This window comes from Lepidochelys kempii, chromosome 5 (genome assembly GCF_965140285.1).
Source record: "Lepidochelys kempii isolate rLepKem1 chromosome 5, rLepKem1.hap1, whole genome shotgun sequence".
Taxonomy (NCBI): Eukaryota; Metazoa; Chordata; order Testudines; family Cheloniidae; genus Lepidochelys; species Lepidochelys kempii.
The window spans coordinates 113,509,769-113,527,676 of NC_136384.1; the positions used below are offsets into that span (position 1 = coordinate 113,509,769).

The 17,908-nt window shown below is 42.1% G+C and overlaps 2 protein-coding genes across 2 annotated transcripts; both read right to left on the reverse strand.

The window, feature by feature from the left end:
- Positions 1 to 2,018: 2,018 nt before the first annotated feature.
- LOC140912118 (interferon beta-like) lies at positions 2,019 to 7,268 on the reverse strand. Its single transcript, XM_073346280.1, has 2 exons — positions 6,962 to 7,268; positions 2,019 to 2,284 (listed from the first exon to the last, which is right to left on the reverse strand). The coding sequence occupies exons 1-2, from the start codon at positions 7,266 to 7,268 to the stop codon at positions 2,019 to 2,021; spliced, it is 573 nt and encodes a 190-aa protein (XP_073202381.1).
- A 6,260-nt stretch (positions 7,269 to 13,528) lies between these two features.
- On the reverse strand, positions 13,529 to 14,104 carry LOC140912119 (interferon beta-like). Its single transcript, XM_073346281.1, has one exon. The coding sequence runs from the start codon at positions 14,102 to 14,104 to the stop codon at positions 13,529 to 13,531; it is 576 nt and encodes a 191-aa protein (XP_073202382.1).
- Positions 14,105 to 17,908: the final 3,804 nt, after the last annotated feature.

Genomic DNA, 17,908 nt, shown 5'->3' on the forward strand with positions numbered 1-17,908 from the left:
GTGTGTTTGAGGGTGAATACTGTCTTGACTGGTGCCCTCTTCTCCCCTTCCCCACCCCTCCCGGCAGTAGTTTGGCCTTTTCCAGCACATCTACTTCACCAAACATCCACAACAAGAAGTTATCTGCTCGGGGAAAACAACCAAGGAAAAAGTAGCAGAGGAAAAAGAGGCAGAGATCAGGTGTGGTGCATGGTTTGTTATCGTGGAAAGACTAATTATCACTCCATACCTCCTTTTTCCTATGGAAGTACAGTACACTTGCACACTGATTCATCTGTGTATCTAAGTATGTTCCCAGCTGGAAGCATGAACACCAGTAGGATGGGTCACATACTAGAAGTCACGTGCATAAGTACTTTCTGGACTTGGGGTTTTAAGGCTGAACAATAATAGAGTGTTTGGTTGGATTTTTTTTAACCAAATCATAACCACTCTGTTGCCATTTTGTAGAAAATAATAATTTATTCCAATTAATCTACAATAAAATATAAATAAGAGCAATGAATAATAGACTGATATAAATATCCTGTTACAAATATCATAAAATGCCCTGAAACTATTTCCACAATGCACAAATAGAATAAGTAGTCACAACAGCTTTTAAAATTCCACTGCATCTCATTGTAAATCATGTCTAAAATGTTCATTGATTTCAGTTAGTCCTTCTAAAACGGTTGGTATTTTTAATTTCTAAACTTCTTTGTGACTTTGTTCTGTAATTGAAAACTGCATAATTCCACTTGGATTCTCTTGCCAGCGCTGATGCTGAACTGCTTGTCTGCTAGAGGAAAGAACTGGTATCTCTTCACCTTCATCCTGGTGAGCTGAAGGTCCGTCCTTCCGTCCTGGTAAGAGAGTCCCGCTTTCCATCATTGCAACCAAACCTGTCTCCAGATGGCCAGCTGGCTGATGAGTCTATGTTGGAATCTCTGACTGGAACTCCCGCCTCAGGGAGCTTGTTTGGAAGCTGTTCCAGTTCATGAGTGTTATGCTGTTATACTGTGGTTATACTGCATATTACAGTTCAGAGGTGAGATTGGATCAGAGAAGAGATCATAGAAACATAGAGCAAACACACAATGTCAACAATGTTTAAGGTCCAACCCTTTCTTTTAAAATTCTTAATTGTCTTGTAACTTTTTTGCATCGATATCCTTCATTTTGCATTTTAAACCTGAGTAAATGAACAGAATATTATCACATAAAATGAAATTTGTGCAGTTGGAATTTCGTGAGAGTGAATATACGGCATAATACATCAAGCATTATGGAGTTTTAGACGTCACTGTGGGAAGAACCTGCATAGAGGAGGGATTCCACTGCATCCGTCTGTCTTCACCCCAATAGTTGCAGCATCCGGAGCTGAAATGAAATTGGAAATAGTTGAAACACAAAGGGAAAAAATATAATCTTCATTGAATTGATCTTAAGAAATTAAATGACAATATCTTTTCCACACATAAGCTCGCAAGTCTTTTAGTATGTTCATATTTTTTTAAAAAAGTCTCTAGGAAACTTCTCAAACCTTGGAATACTAGAAATAGTTCTCATGAGGACAAATTAATTAATAGCCACGCTTATAATTGTAGAAACGCACTACTTATGTCGAAGTCAGAGTGCTTTGGTCATCAGATAATGATATTTCCTTCCCTCCCACACCACAAAGTGCTGGTGAGGTGCCGAAGGATTCCACATATGTGTACTTTGTTGCATGGTCTGCCAATTCCCTACTGCACAACAGTACTGATATGTGAAAGATTATGAAGATGTGCAAAAATAAATAATAGTAGAAACACCAAAAAATAAATCCATGTCACTGAAAATCCATTTCCAGCACAGGACAGGAAGAGCCTAAAGCTGCTGCCATGGAAATCAGTTGCGATTTGGTCACTGATCCTATAGAAGAAGAATCAGGCCCTATATAAGCAGAGTTATAAAATATCCGTTATCTCTGTTCAGCTGTATAAATTACCTTAAAGTGAATTCATTTACTCCAGGGAAAAGTTTTGTACTGTACCTTAGTTACTCAGCCTTCGAGTGAGTTTGTCAACCAGCACAAAACATCTGGGTATTTCGACAGGAATGATCTCCCAGGCACACAGGCTGTATTGCTTTTCTTTCAGGAAAGCATCTATCCCCTGAAAGTATTTTTTCACTTTCCGACTGGTGATCCGGAGGTCCTGACTTTCAGGGTTGGTTAAGCCCTTCTCTGTCTGTGCTCTCAAACATGCCTCCAGCTGCTGAATTTGCTGGTAAAGGCCATTTTGGAACCTAACTATGGAAGCCCCTGACTATGGAATCACCTGAATAAACCATGAAAACATTTCTGTGCATATTAATTTGGTTAGAGTCTCCCAAGGCTTCCTGCACTTTGATAAGAACTATCAGAGTCTTGCATCAGCTACATGAAAGTTTCTGAATAGTGCAGAGAAAGCAGACTTACCAGAGCCTCCATATTGCCATGCACTACGCTCCCCATTCTCGCATTACTTTGCATGGGTGTTGGGGATGTTTATCCCCCACGAGGGTGAAGTCCAGAGAAGATGTTGAGGAGAGAGGGAAATAAGTACTGTAGTATGAATACTAGGAGAGGATAAGGTAACAAAGTAATCACAGGGTAATGTGGGGCGGGGGAGCCAAATCATCTTTTTCAGTAAATCTATATGGTGACAGCAATTTAGGGGCACTGGAATACTTGTTGTTGTATGGCTGCTGAAAGCCATTGAACAAAACTGTAAACCCTGTATATGATGGAGACCATGCATTCACTTGCTAATGTTACGTGACGCTGCTCAACCCCAGCACCCCTACTTCCATCTTCCCTGCAGCAAGTAGGCAAAGAACCAGTCTATTATTTGAGAAAACTTAGTTACAAGGGCCTCAGATCCTGTTGCAGAGGATCTATGCAGGGGTAGAGCCCTCTGCTTATGCCTCTTCCCTGTGCCACATGGAAGTGTGTGTGGGGTGAGATGAGGTGCCATGGAGTCAGAAGCTTTTGCTCCCAGTTCCCTCTTGGGGTGTTCTCCATACAGTTATGATCCACGTGTGGGGCCTGGAACGAGCAGACGCGCATTGAGTTGGGGCAGTGCTACTACAGGTCTGGTGGGTGCATCTCTCCATGTCACCTACAGAGAGTGTCTGAGGCAACTGCAGTCTGAAGGAAGCCCTGGTTTCCTGGCTGTAATGGAACCTCGCTGACAGGGACCGGAACGGGGCTCTGAGTGGTCCCAACAACTGATGCAGAAACTCAGTAGCTCTGTGTGAAAAGACCTTGTGTTCTGTGTAGAAGCCACAGGCTCATCTGCTTCTATGATGAAGGCTGGGGAGAAACCTGCGAGTATCCCCTGCTGCCTGCCAGCGGAAGGATAAAAGTGAGCTGAAGTGGGGATGTATTATTAGCATGTTCCTCCCTTTCTATCCCCCTGTGGTTGGCTTTCCCACAGGAAGGCCTGAAATCTTAGATGATACATGGCATCAAATGGCTTCTTCAATAGATGAATGGATTTTTTCCACATAGCACATCTTATAAACAATATGATGGGATGAATGTCAGGAGGATCCCCACTGCACTCCATGAGCAACAAAGCAGTTAGAGTCTGAAGAGTTTGTATGACTCCCAGGTGCTATATGACGGCCATGTTCCATCAGAGGGGCGGGGGATACATTCTGGGGCTGGTGATTTTGTAATCCTTGACTTTTTTATGCAGTGTAATTTTGCTCTCATTATTCTCAGATGATTGTGTTTTGTCAATATAACCTTTGGCTCCAACTACATGAAGGAATGAATGAAAGGAGAAAGATTTGGGCAGGAATGAACTTGGACAGCTGATGGCTACAGCTCTTGGAAGAAACTGCACCATAAGAAAGGAGAGGCTTTTGTTTTAAGAGTTAACTCCTTGTACATGCCTCTAAACCAGCAGGTCCCAAACTGAGTTTCCTGAATCAGTGGCAGTACGTGGAATACTGGGTGATGGTCTTCAGAGAACTGGCAGATCCTACGTTCCTTTAAAGACCGCTAAACTTATATAAATGCGTTTCTAGTACTACCTTTCTTTGTAAGCATTTGGTGTACCTGCCACACAAATGTTAGCTGATCCTGAATGGGAGGGGAAAGGATCAATTTTTGTAAGATGAGGCCCACATAATGAAATGTTTGAGAACCCCTCAGCGAAAGAGAACAGAGGGCAAAAGCTTCTGCAATGCTGCCATCTGTTGACTGTGAAGAATTTAGTCTCCTAGTAGAGACACCATGGTTTGGACTGTGTTACAAAAGGGATTTAAAATGGGACATACCTTCCTGGTTTTTTTCCCAAAGGCAGGTTTCCAATCAGTGTAAAAATTCACACACACTTTGTTTTTTTACTATTTGAACATTTAATGTAATGGTTGTTTGAGTTCTTTAAAAACTTTTAAATAAGAAATCTCCAGATTTAGAGTGTGACTTAAACTAATGCTAGACAATGATGGGACTGACTAATAGCTCTTCAAAAATACTATCGATCTACCCAAACTTGGCAGCGAGATCCTTACAAGATTTGGTCCAATGGATGGTTTTTTGCTTTCAGGTAATTTTTAACTTTTGTGTTTAGGGTAATTTTTAGTCATTCACAGCTCAACTGAAATTTTGATGCAGTGTGCTCCTTCAGCTGGTGGTTGTTGGTGCAACATGCGGTCCCTAAGCACACACGCTTGTTTTGGGAGCACCCGGGGGAGAGCAAAGGGAAGCAGCAGCAGATGCTTACAAGCCTGATTCACAGGAGGGGTTGGGTATGTACAAGCTTGATAGTGTTTGTGAGCCAAGTATACCCAAACCTGACTGGTGGAGGGGGAAAATTAGACCCACGTAAGCCTCCCTGATGGTGGTGGTGGGGGAGATATGGAGTCTGCGTACATGGAAACCTGACAGTTCACACACATCTCATTGGGGAGGAAGGGGACAAGCAACGTTGTACCAAGACAGCCTGAAGTCTTCCCCTTAGAATGCCTGTGTCTCCATCATCCCTTTCATTTCATCACAATGAGCTACTGCTCCAAACACTTGCAACTACAAATGTTGTGGGTGAAAATGATCTGTTATGTCACAGGAAAGCTCGTGTACTTAAAGTTAGGCAAATGTTTACAAGTCCTTTGCTGAACTGGAGTCTTAAGGGAAAACAAGAGAAGATTTTTATTGGGTCTCTGTTTTTTAAAAAAAATCTAATTAGTACAAATCACTACTGCTGTAGGTTGCTATTTTGTAGAAATAAATATTTATTTATAAATATTATAAAACCTCTGAAAAAATAAATAAAAGCAATACATTAATATTGTGAATAAATATAAATGGATCAACATAAAGACACTTTTACAAATCCAGTAAAATGATCTGAAAATCTTTTCACAGTGCAGGAAAAGAATATATATTTGGACTAGTTTAAAATTTCAGAGTGCCTAATTTAAAGAGCCTGGGGCTCCAGCCGATGCAGGGACCCCAGGCCCTTTAAATATCCGCTAGAGCCCCAAGCCCTGGGGTAGCAGAGGCAGCCGAGAGCCCCTGGGGCTCTGTCATCGATTTAAAGGGCCCGGGGCTCCACTGCAGTAGCGGCGGATGGAGCCCCAGGCCCTTTAAATCACCGCGAGCTCCGGCACACCCAGCCGCCTCTGCAGCTGGTAGCCCGGGATTTAAAGACCTGGGATTTAAAGGCTGGGCCTCTTCCGGTTGAGACCACGCCTCTTCCGGTTGAGGCCCTACGCCCTGCTCAGGACTGTGGCATACTGGTAAGTCCTTTAAGTTACTTTCACCCCTGGATGTAGGAAATCTGTTGGAGGATCTCCTGGATGTCCACTTTGGCAGTCTCTTTCTGGGTTTCTCTGGGCTATTTTCAGGAAATCTTCTGTTTAACATTTTCTCATGTGAATAAGTCAGTCTGGTAATGGCAAGGAGGACATAAATAGTGCAGTTGAAGTTTGGCAGTTTGCTTAATTCAAGATGGACTGATAGGAGTCTCGAAAGCTGCTGATTCGAGAATCAGTTTAGAGACGCAGGACTCCAGTGGAGGTGCAGTTTCATTCAGCTGTTTTCATAGCATCATTACTGGAAGCATGCCATTACTGGAAGCATGCCAAATAGAGGCCATCTTTTTCTAACCAGATGTCAAATCCTAAATCCTGAGCCTTTGTGCACTTGTAATCTTATCACAATTTGTTGTTACTAAAGCTGTTGAATTTAGCGGTAAACAAAAGAAAGAAAAGCAGAATAAGAACCCTCGGCCATCCCTATGTGCAAAATGAGCTGATGGGATAGAAGTGTGTGAACACAGACCCCCCGTTTTCTGGTGTCCTAACTGGAATGTTGTCTAACGAGGCAGTTGTTGAAAGGGGGCTTCTCACTGTTCTTTTCTATTTGGCATAGTTAGTTATAACTTAACAATATTTTGTCTTTAATTAGCAGTTATGATATATTTGTATATTTTTCATATAGAATATTGTGTGTGGTAGAGAAGCACTAAATTATATGCTACTCTGAAAAGATTTGAGCATGCGTTTGAAATAGCTGTATGCATAAAATTACTATGGGAGAAAGATTGGGCCCGACGTATTAGGAGTTATAACCCTATCACCCATCTTTCACCAGCTGTTTTATTCAAATAATATCATTTGAGTTTTTCTAGGAAAAAAGAAAAGATGGTACCTTCATTTTCAAGTCTCTTGGTGAGTTTGTCGAGCATGAGGAAACATCTGGATATTTCCACACAGATGATCTCCCAGGCACACGGGAGATTGCTTTTCTTTCAGGAAATCCTCTATTGCTTTTCTTTCAGGAAATCCTCTATTGTCTGGAAGTATCTCTTCAGTTTGAGGCTGGTGAGCAGGAGGTTCTCATTTCCTGGGTAGGTTACCTCCTTTTCCATCTCAGCACTCAAACACGTCTCCAGCTTCTCAATCTGCTGGTGAAGTCCATTTTGGAATTCCTTTATGGAAGTCCCATTCCAGGCAGCTTGGGTAAGATTGTTGTTAAAGATATGGAAGAGCTCTTGGAGGATCTGCTGGATGGCTACCTTGGCATTCTCTTGGTGGGACAGTCGGAGCTTGAGGATATCTCTGGGCTTGAAAGCTATCCCTTCACTTAGACATTGGAAGGGAAAGTTGCCACCCATTTTCTCCAGACGCTCAAAACTCTCGCTGTTCATTCTGATTTGTAGAACATGCAGCCTGTTACAGTCCAGACATGACATTTCACTGGAGAAGAGCAGCACGAGGCAAAATTGCGGCAAACTCCTGCTGATCATGATGATGTCTTAGATTCCCTGTGTTTGTGTAGAACTGAGTAACTGGTGCCTGTTGAAGGTCTTCTGTAAACTTTTGTGTTTTCGACCCATATCTCTGAATTTAAGTAGGAATTTAAGGATTCTGTAGGAAGAGATTTTTCTTTCATCACTTTCTACTTTTCAAGCTTTTGCCTGCTTGAGGTTTTTACTTTCATTTTCCTCCTTTCTATTTAGTGGAAGCAAACAAGTCATTGGAAGAACAAAATCACAGTCATTCCCTTTTTTTAGAAGAAAGAATCCCTATATTTCTTTCCTGAGGGCCCCCCGCCCCACCCTCTTAGATAAAGAAAATTTAAAGGGTCAGAAGAGTGATGATTAACTGTTAGCTGATTAGACCTGCCTGTCTACTCCCAAGTATCTGTAGTTAGTAGTGCTAGGCAGATCTAAACATCTGTTAGATCAGTAAGTTACATCAGCAAGACTATCCGTCTGATGAGAGAGGAAAATCCCTGTGTGTAGGGAAGACCAGAGGATGGACAGAGGGCACTGAGAAACTGGGAGGTTTACTTAAGAAACTGATAACTGAAAATACTGTTCCAGAGTAGCAGCCGTGTTAGTCTGTATTCGCAAAAAGAAAAGGAGGACTTGTGGCACCTTAGAGACTAACAAATTTATTTGAGCGCAAGCTTTCGTGAGCTACAGCTCAATTTGTTAGTCTCTAAGGTGCCACAAGACCTCCTTTTCTTTTTGCAAAGACTGTATCGTTGGTAATATACTAGAGTGACTGACATAAATGAATGTTACTTTCAAACGTGTTTCCCTTTTCACCATTCAAGCTTTATTCTTTTTTTCAATGTGCATTTCACTGAGCTTGGGCATTGAAATTCAAGTGGGCTGATGAGTGAAGTTTGCATCCTGTAGCAAGTTTCACTTTCTGTTTTTCATACCATAGCACTAGGCTGTCATGTTGGAGTTTCCATCAGTGAAGGGGAATGGTTTTCAACCCAAAAATTGAAAAGGAATATTTTCATATTAATTTTAAAGAAGGAAAAGAAGAAAACATGACCATATTTCTGTCCGTGTCACTTCTTTTACATCTCCCTCTCCCATCACCTCGAGCACTTTTTAAAATCATAATCTAGAGTTTTGCCTAAACGATTTGGAAGCGTCACTGTAAAGAAGGCAGTTTATTGTACATAAGTATACCATATAAGGGACCCAATCATGCCAGAAGTGCTGCACCCCAATCTTGCATTTACTCCACTGGGAGTTCTGCGTGTGCATTTCCTGGCAAGCTGAAGCTTCAGGAGATAATAGTTATATGAAAGAGCGAGAAATTAAAAAAATCTGAATCTTAGCTGTTCTTGTTCAAGTAAGAAAGCTATGGGAATAAAGACACAAAGTCTCTCAGCATATTTTCATCAGCAATGAGCCTGTTTTCTGGGAAAGGTCAGATGCAGACTGAGCTGGGTGAAGTATTTGCTAGAATTTGATGAAATCCTGTATATTTAAATTTCAGTGAAAAGAGCAGGAAATTTTATTGGCATATTTTTCTTCTGTGTCAGCCATCTTAATCTGAATGTGAAATAAGAGATTAGTTTAGCCCCTTTTCCAATAGGCAAATCTGCAAATAAATTCAGAATTTGCTAATGGATTTAGTTAAAGTGATTTGACAAATGATTGATACACATTCCACTCTGATTGCTCAGGACCTCGTCACCACACTCATTTCCCTATGAGTATTTGCTATTCATAATTTGCTGCTTGTCCTGTGTGATGGTTCACCTGAGTCAGTGCTATTGTGTCTGTTCCTGGGATGGTTGCCTTCTAATTCAAAACTGCTTTCCAGATGGCTGCATGAACTTTTCTGGAAAAAGTCTCTTTAAAATATGTATTGATATGAGTGTTTCTTATACTTTCTGACTCCAGAGATATTCTTTTCCAACAAAAACTCACACGTACAAATATTTCAGAAAATGTTTACAAAGGGCCAAACATTTTTCATAAATGTTGAATCAGTCTCAAATATTCAGGCTGTGGCTGAAGTATGTGGTTGGCAGTGCTGCTGTTGACTGATAGCTCTTCAGAACTGCTATCCACCTACACCAAACTTGGTAGAGAGGAGGATCCTCACTAGATCTGATGCCACCAGCAGGTTGATTACTATAATTTTAAATGTTGGGTTTAGGTAATCTTTAGGCATTGTTGATGTTATAACTGAAAGTTTAATCCATTCTGTGCACCAAACTGGTTGTTGGTGGCAAGGAGCACACACGCCTGATTTGGAGGGAGTGGAGGGGTGGCACCGGCTGGTCTGAAAACTGGGGGATAGAATTGCTGACTTGAGTGTACACAAGCCTGATTCATATGGCTTGGTTTGTTTGTGTGTGTGTGTGTGTGTGTCAGGCGGAGGCCGGGGGAAAGGGGAGGAGTCTCTGTAAAACTTATTACTTTTAAAGTGATATTATGAAGTTGTTGTCATGAAATTTCCTCATCATAGGAAACCTCTTTCTATGTGTATCCATCCGGTTGGACAGGACCTCCAGAAGGTACTCACTAGGCTGAGGACAACGGGGACACTTAACTTTAAGACTGTGTTTCCGAGTTGGGAAACCAGTTTGGCGAAGTTGGTGTTAAGGAGAATGGGGGTTAGGAGTGGAAAGTTACCGAAGGTCAACAAAGAGCAGATGAAAAACCAAAAGGTTCTAAAAGAAATCCCAGGGGGAAGACCCACAGGACATTTGGGCAAGAGGAAGGAAGGGGATGAACTGGCCAAGGCCAGGTTATGTGAGCTGGAGGAGAATGCTCTGTTTTTGTGCATATAAGTGATGCATTGCAACAGAAGGATGTTGGATGACCCCAAGTGATTCTGATACAGGCTCATTGAATGACCTTGTGTGTTGCGGAAACTGAGGCAGGGAATTGCAGATAGGGTTTACAATTTTTGTTCCATTTTCTGTATTTCCAAGTGATTAATTAAAGAGCAATAGTGTGTTAGAATCCTGTGCAAAGTGTCTCCATATTATAATCTACACATACTACATGGCCCCTGGAAGAGGTAAACATCTCTGGGTATATTTCTGGGAGAGGACATGTTAAAGCACATTCTGAGCTTCAAAGACTTCCCAATTGACATGTTGGATGAGCCCCCCCTTGTAACGCCGACAGGCTGAAGTTGTCAGCAGGCAGGATTGAACCTTGGACATTTGAACCTTAGTGCATGAGCCTTGACTGTGTGAACATGTGATAATGCCTCTTAAGCCAGGGTTGTAGCAGACTCCCCAATCTCTAAATGGTTCAGGTGCCAGTAGAGAGTGACAGAGCACCACACCATCCAGGCACGGGTTGTATATTTCCTCTCGCTGAGGAAGCCCAAGCCAAGCTTCAGAGACTTCCCAGCTGATATCCCAGCTAGGGTGACCAGACAACAAGTGTGAAAAATGGCGGCAGGGGGTGAGGGGTAATAGGCACCTAGATACGACAAAGTTCCAAATATGGGGACTGTCCCGATAAAATCGGGACATCTGGTCACCCTAATCCCAGCTGCCCAAAAATGACACTTTAAAAGGTTGTCTGGGGCAACTGCATGCAGCCTGGAGCAGCCCTGGGAAATACTACTTGGCACTGAAAAGACGGGGGCAGAGAATCTAATGGGACCAGAGCGAGAGAGATGCTGCAGATCTCTGTGTCTGGAGAGACCTTTTTGATCAGTGCAGAAACCATAGAATCTGCTGAGTGTGGAGATGGAACAACAGCCACTTCCATGAGGAAGTCTACGGACGAACCCACCCCTCCTTCTTCCTGCCCCTGAGTGGAAGCATGTGGGAGAATCTCAGAGAGAGAAATTAACATTTTTTTCCTGTCTTTTAAGAAGTGTGAGCTGGGCTTTCCCACAGGCATGGCTGCTCCTTATGATACGGGTGATATTGTCAGAGCTCAGCTGAACATTGCATTCAGCATTCCCCTTCTTTTATTAAAGGTGTGATGGAATGAAGGGGAATAGTTTTCCCCCAGAGCTGAATGGGTTTGGGTCTGTTAGACTTTTTCAGAAGAATTCCATAGTTTTCGTGGGCAGTAACTGACTGACGCATTCCACCCAATGGGGAAATGTGTTTTCGAGGTGACAAAGAGAAACTTTGATAATTCTAATTCAGAATGCCCCATTCCTGCTCTCATTATTCACATGTAATTGGTGTGTGTTAAGGGGTGCATGCACTCTTGCTTAGTGGGGGAAAAGGACCAATCTAGCCTCTTCCAACACAACTGGCTACTACTCCAAACACCCAAACTGACAAGTTTTTTGGGGGACAAGTAACCTGGTAAAAAGTAGAATGGTAAAAGGTGGGAGAATTCAGGTGTGGTGTGTGGTCTGTTTGAATGGAAAGGCTAATTATCGTTCTGTAATGATTATTTTTAAAATGGAATTAGTGCGAATTGGGACACTGATTCATCAATGTATTGAAGCATGTTCTGAACTGGAAGCACTAACATGAGCAGGATGGCTCACCTACTTTAAGTTAGTCTCATGCATAAGTACTCTCTGGAATTGGGGTTTTCAGGCTGAACAATTACAGGGGTTTTTTTATTCTCCTTTTCTTTCTTTTTGGTTCAATCGGTATTTTATTCAAATCATTACTGGTATAGGTTGCCATTTTATATAAAATAATTATTTATTGGTAAGTAACAAATATCTATGATAAATACATAAATAAGAACAATAAATAAATAATAGATTGACATAAATGCCCTGTTACAAATATCGTAAACGGATCTGAAAATATTTTCAGAAGATATAGTAACAACACCTTTTAAAATTCTACTGCATCAGATTTTAAATCATGTAAAAATTATTGCTTGATTTCAGTTAGAACTTCTAAAAATGTTGATATTTAAATTTCTAAACTTCTTTGTGAGTTTGTCCGACATTTGAAAACCCCATAATTCCGCATGGATTCTCCTGCTAGCAGAGAGGCTGAACTGCTTGTCTTTTATGAAAGAATTGTTATCTCTTCACATTCATCCTGGGAAACTGTTGGTCCTTTCTTCCTGGTCAGAGAGTCCCGTTTTCCATCGCTGCAGCCAAACGTCTCCAGATGTCCAACTTGCTGATGAGTCTGTGCAGGAATCTCTGAATGGAATTCCCACCTCAGGTCGTTTCGGAGAGATTCTTGCCAAGAGGCATGAAATATGTTGGAAGATTTTCTGGATTGCCACCTTGGCATTCCCCTTCAGGGACACTCGAGGCCTGAAAACCTCTTGGAGCCACCTGAAATGTCTCCCTTCGTTTCGACATTAGTGGAAAATTATGCACATCTTTTTTGTTGGAAAGTTTTTCCAGTTCACATTTGTTATGCTGTTGTACTGTGGTTAAGCTGCATGTTACGGTTCAGAGATGAGATTTGATCAGAGAAGAATTGAACAATAGAGCAAACACATAATGTCAACAATGTTTAAGGTCTAACCCTTTCTTAATTTTCTTGTAACTTTTTTGCATCGATATCCTTCATTTACGATTTAAATTTTGAGTGAGTGTATTGCACAATACAAGGTCAAGTAGTATGGAGTCTTAGAAGTCTTAGACATCACTGTGGGAAGGATCAGTAGAGAGGAGGGAATCCACCGCACAGTACAATTTCGTCCAACTGTTTTAACCTCTGTAGTCGCTGCAACCTCAGCTGGAGTGAAATGAGATTTGGTTGAAACACAAAGTAACAAATACAATAGAAAATTTATGAATGTCAATCTTTTCTGCACCTCATAATCTTACGAGTCTTACGCTATGTTCATATTTCTTATAAATGTCTCTAGGAAACTTCTCAAGCTGTGGTATAGGATGAGGACAGATTAATAAATAGCAACCATGCTCATAATAGAAACATACTACATATATAGAAGTCAGAGTACTTTGGGGGTATCATTATTTGATGACCAAAGTACTGGTGAGGTGGCTAAGGATTCCAAATATATGTACTTTGTTGCATGGTCTGCCAATTATGCAATACATAACATCACCTGATATGTGGGAGATTATGAAGAATCGCAAACCAAAATGACAATTGAAAAAATAAATCCCTGTAATTGCAAATCCATTTCCAGGACAGGACAGGAAGAGCCTGAAGCTGCTGCCAAGGAAATCGGTTGCGATTTGGCCACTGACCCTGTAGAAGAAGGATCAGGCCCTATATAAGCAGAGTTATAAGATATCCGCTATCTCTGTACAACTGTATAATTGACACTAATGTTTAATTCATTTACTCCAAGGACAGGATTTGTACTGTACCTTAGTTACTCAGCCGTCGAGTGAGTTTGTCAATCAGTACAAAACATCTGGGTATTTCCATGCGAATGATCTCCCAGGCACACAGGCTGTATTGCTTTTCTTTCAGGAAAGCATCTATCCCCTGAAAGTATTGTTTCACACTCCGACTGATGATCTGGAGGTCCTTACTTTCCGGGTTGGTTAATTCCTTCTCCATCTGTGCTCTCAAACATGCCTCCAGCCGCTGAATTTGCTGGTAAAGGCCATTTTGGAACCTGACTATGGAAGTGGCATCCCAGGCACTTTGGGTGAGGTTTTTGCTAAAGATGTTGAAGATCTCTTGGAGGATCGCTTGAATTACCACCTTGGCATTCTCCTTCTGGGCCACTGAAAGTTGGACAATATCCTGGGTGGGCTTGAAAGCTGCCCTTTCATTTATGCATTGTGAGGGGAAAATTCCGCTCCTTTTCTGCAGAAGCTCTAAGCTCTCTTTGTTCACTTTGTTCTGCTGGAAGTGAAGCATGGTACAGAGCCAAGATGAGATTTCAGTGGAGAAGAGCAGTATGAGGCAAATGTGCAGCAAAAACCTGGTGGTCATGATGATGTGTATACGCTCCTTTGCTTTGTGTGGAACCTTGAGCCTGGAGTTCGTTGAGGGTCCTACGTAGACTGCTGTGACTTTCCTTTTTGTCTCTGAATTTAAGTATTTGGTTGGAGAATGTTTCTTTGATCATTTTCTGTTTACGAGATTTTCCTGAAGGTTTCAGAATTTTTCTTTCTGTTCTTCTTTCTGTTTTCTAGTTCTTTTACCACATTTCCTTTTTCTTTCTTTCTTTCTTTCTTTCTTTCTTTCTTTCTTTCTTTCTTTCTTTCTTTCTTTCTTTCTTTCTTTCTTTCTTTCTTTTTGTGTGTGCGTGAAAGTGACCACGCCTGACATACAGGCATTTTGTCATATTTTAATTTCTGTAATTGAAGAAGGTCAGCCACAATTCCACAGCGGTACAGAAAAGACCTCCAATTTGTCAGACAGTGCACTTGCCATTCATTACCTCCTTCATTTGAGAGACAGAAATTGTTTAGGAATATTTAAAGTTCCCCAGGCATTGAAGAAGTAAATGTGGGAGGAAAGGGTTAGGTCTCCCAAAAATATTTGGCAAATCTCAACTTTAATGATGTCCTCTGTTTTGAAGGCACATTTAAAATCTAGACAGCACAAACTATTGGCATCTTCCTTCTGTGAAACCATAAGAGAGAGAGTGCTCTGAGAAAATGTCACCTTAACTCATTGTTATTTTCAGGTCTTAATATACAGAGTGGAGCTCAGGAATAGATGAAGCTGAAAGGTGTGAAAATCATGTCCTGTCGATCACTCCAAGTAGCTGACAGGAGTAAAAAATTGAGAAGAATTCATAAAACAGGATGAGCAATTAGTATAGTAACGCATGCTAGAGAGGTACCCACGTGGATGACTATGATTTACAATGTGGTCAGAAGGAGGTTATGCAGAGAAGTCACATTATGTGTTTTTTACCAAGTGTGTCCTGGAATGAAAGAATTCAAATATTTTTTAAAAAAATGAAATTCAGTGTTCACCATTTTTGCTGGTTCCTTCTCGTTTAATATTGGCCTTCCCTTGGGCTTGGGCAGGGAAATTCTTCTTGTTTGTTTAATTCTCTTCACTTCCTGTGGACACGTTTCATTTTCTGGATCTCAAGCCCTAGCACTGTTGTTCTGGAGTTTCCATCATGGCAGGGAAATCTGTTTTAATTCAAGAAGAAAACTATTTTCACTGAAATTAAAAAAGAAAAATCACATAAAGAAAGCATGAAAACATTTTTGTGCATATTAATTTGGTTAGAGTCTCCCAAGTCTTCCTGCACTTTTATAAGACATTTGAGATTTTTAGCTTTAAGTTTTTGAAAGACACCCTGCAAAGCAGAGAAAGCAGACTTACCGCAGCCCGCAGGTTGTAATGGGCTCTGCTCCCCATTCTCCCATGACTTTCCAGGGGTGTTGGGCATCTGTATTCCACACCCGGGTGAAATCCCAGGGGAAGATGTTGCAGGGTGCTGAAAGCAAATGAACAAAACTGCAAACCCAGGATATGAATGAGACCATGCTTTTGGTCGCTCTTATTGAAGTTTCACACCCCCAGCAGCCATTGTTTCAGCCTGGGGCAGCCCTGACAGGGTGACTGTAATGGAACCACGCTGATAGGGACTGGAAGGGAGGTCTGACAAAGCCCTAGAAGTGATGCAGACACTCAGGTGCACTGTTTGGAAAGATTTTGTGTTCTGTGCAGAAGCCATCGTGTCATCAGTTTCCCCAGCTTTCATCACAGAAATCATTTCCTCCTGCCTGCTAGTGGAATGAAAAGGGGGAGCTTAAGTGGGGATGTATTGGTGGTGTTTTTCTCCCTTTCATCCACCTGTGGTTGGCTTTCCCACAGGAAGACCTAAAGTCATAGATGATGGATAACACCAAATGGCTCTTAAGTAGATTAAAAGCTTCTTCCACAGAGCACAGCTTCAAAACAATGCGATAGAATGATTGTCAGGCAGTTCTCCTCTGCACGATAGGGGTAGTGAAGAAGTTAGACTTTGAAGAAGAGTTTGTATGGCTCCCAGGTGCAATGTGACCAGGTCAAGGCCCCTCTTCAGCCACTTCCCAAAATTGAGGTTCTGTTTCAGCATGTAGCTGTGGATATTCTGGGTCCTTTCCCTAAGAAGACACCCAGAGGAAAGGTGTACACACTGACTTGCAGGGCCGCAAGGGCAGAGCCACCACCATCACCTCTGGCCACAAATTTCATAAAGATGTGTCCAGCTACTGAAGATCTAATCCTCCCAGAAGAAATGGAACAGTTTCATGGTGAGACGTTCTATACCTCGTGGGAACAGCCTACACCTCCATTTTCATCCTTTTATATGATTGTGTGGTGTCTGTTGCAAAGTTTGTTGTGTTGGGTGTCTTTGGAAGACCCAAGATGCACTGAGCATTGTGGTCATACTGATGTGATAGTAATTGTTGTTACTGCAGTGTTATAGTAACGTTATAGGTTATAATTCCATGTCTAGAGTTGTGAGGCTGAAAATGTGTCTTCATGGCTTAAAATAAACCAAAGCAAAAACTTTCCAAGAGCAGAGAGGCAGTTCACGCCTCATCAGGGCATGTACAGGAGAAACCCAGCCCAGCCTCACAGGAACAAAGGATGCTGGCCTAGGCAGCAACAAAAGAATCTGTTGGACTCTCCAGTGAGTCACCGCCCCCAGCCCCCCACCCCTCGTTCCTGTGGACAGTTTGGGACTGTGATGGGGTAATGCTCACCTGACTTTGAAGTGGTGGGCGGGAGACAAAGCCAAGAGGGAAGAAATAACATGATAAAAAGGAGAGATGTTTGCCATGCTCTTCCTCTCTCTTCCAGCTACGTCTACAGCCACCACACCAAGCCACTGAAGGGCTGATGATAGGGGAGAGCCTGGCTGAGGAGCAACCCTCCCAGAAGACATGTAACATATTCATGGAGTCTCATTGTGATTGTGATATGTATTCACCCAATAGTATACACAACTCCTTCTGTCCACCAAAGTACCATTGCTCCGAGATGGAGTTCCTACAGTAAAGGAAAACCCCTTCTGTTGCTGTAGTCTGTCTACACTGCACACTTACAGCAGCATAGTTACAACACTATAACTATGCTGCTGTAGTGCCCAGGGTGTAGACATGGCCTGAGTGCAAGCAAGGCACTGTTGGTATCCATCAGCTGCTCAAAGGGGTCATGTGTGGCCTGTGGGTGAAGAACATGACCATAGACACACCCCTTATATGCGCATGCAGTAGTGGTGGGCGGGATGGGGTGGCCGTAACCCTCCAGGCAAGTGTGTGTCGGCCTGCACCAAAGAGAACATGTATTATTGTTGGTCTGTAGATGCAGCAATTGCCACTTGAGGGGCACTGTGAGAGTATGCTCCCAAGACTAGGAATGCCTTTAGCCTCCACCACTCAGGCAGTGCAGCTCCCCCTCCCACTCTTAGAGCCATAACTGACTGCCACATGTGTGTATTTGTTCTAACATTGCATTGGCCATGAAGCATCAGTTTATATTGTACATGCTACATTGTGACTGTAAGATCATATTTCCTTTTGTCAAGATGTAACCACCTTATGTAAAATTGAGCAAAATGCTTTAAACGGGTCAGGCACATGATGTGAGGAAAATATACACACTGAAACTGTGTTGTGGTTACAGACGTATGTCCCAGGCCGATTGCCCTCAGTCCTGCGTCTCAGGGTATACGACACTCTAGATTTGCTAGAAGCTGTACAAAGGGAGACTGTCTCTACAGTGTAAACAGGTGAAGTGGTCTAAGACATACTTGCTTTTCTTGGGCAAGATCTCATA

Coding starts and splice junctions, on each gene's coding strand:
- LOC140912118 (XM_073346280.1), bottom strand. CDS start 7,268: ATGATCAGCAGGAGTTTGCCGCAATTTTGCCTCGTGCTGCTCTTCTCC. Junction 2,285..6,961: donor CCAAGCTGCCTGGAATGGGA/CTTCCATAAAGG, acceptor CATAGTCAGGGG/CTTCCATAGTTAGGTTCCAA.
- LOC140912119 (XM_073346281.1), bottom strand. CDS start 14,104: ATGACCACCAGGTTTTTGCTGCACATTTGCCTCATACTGCTCTTCTCC.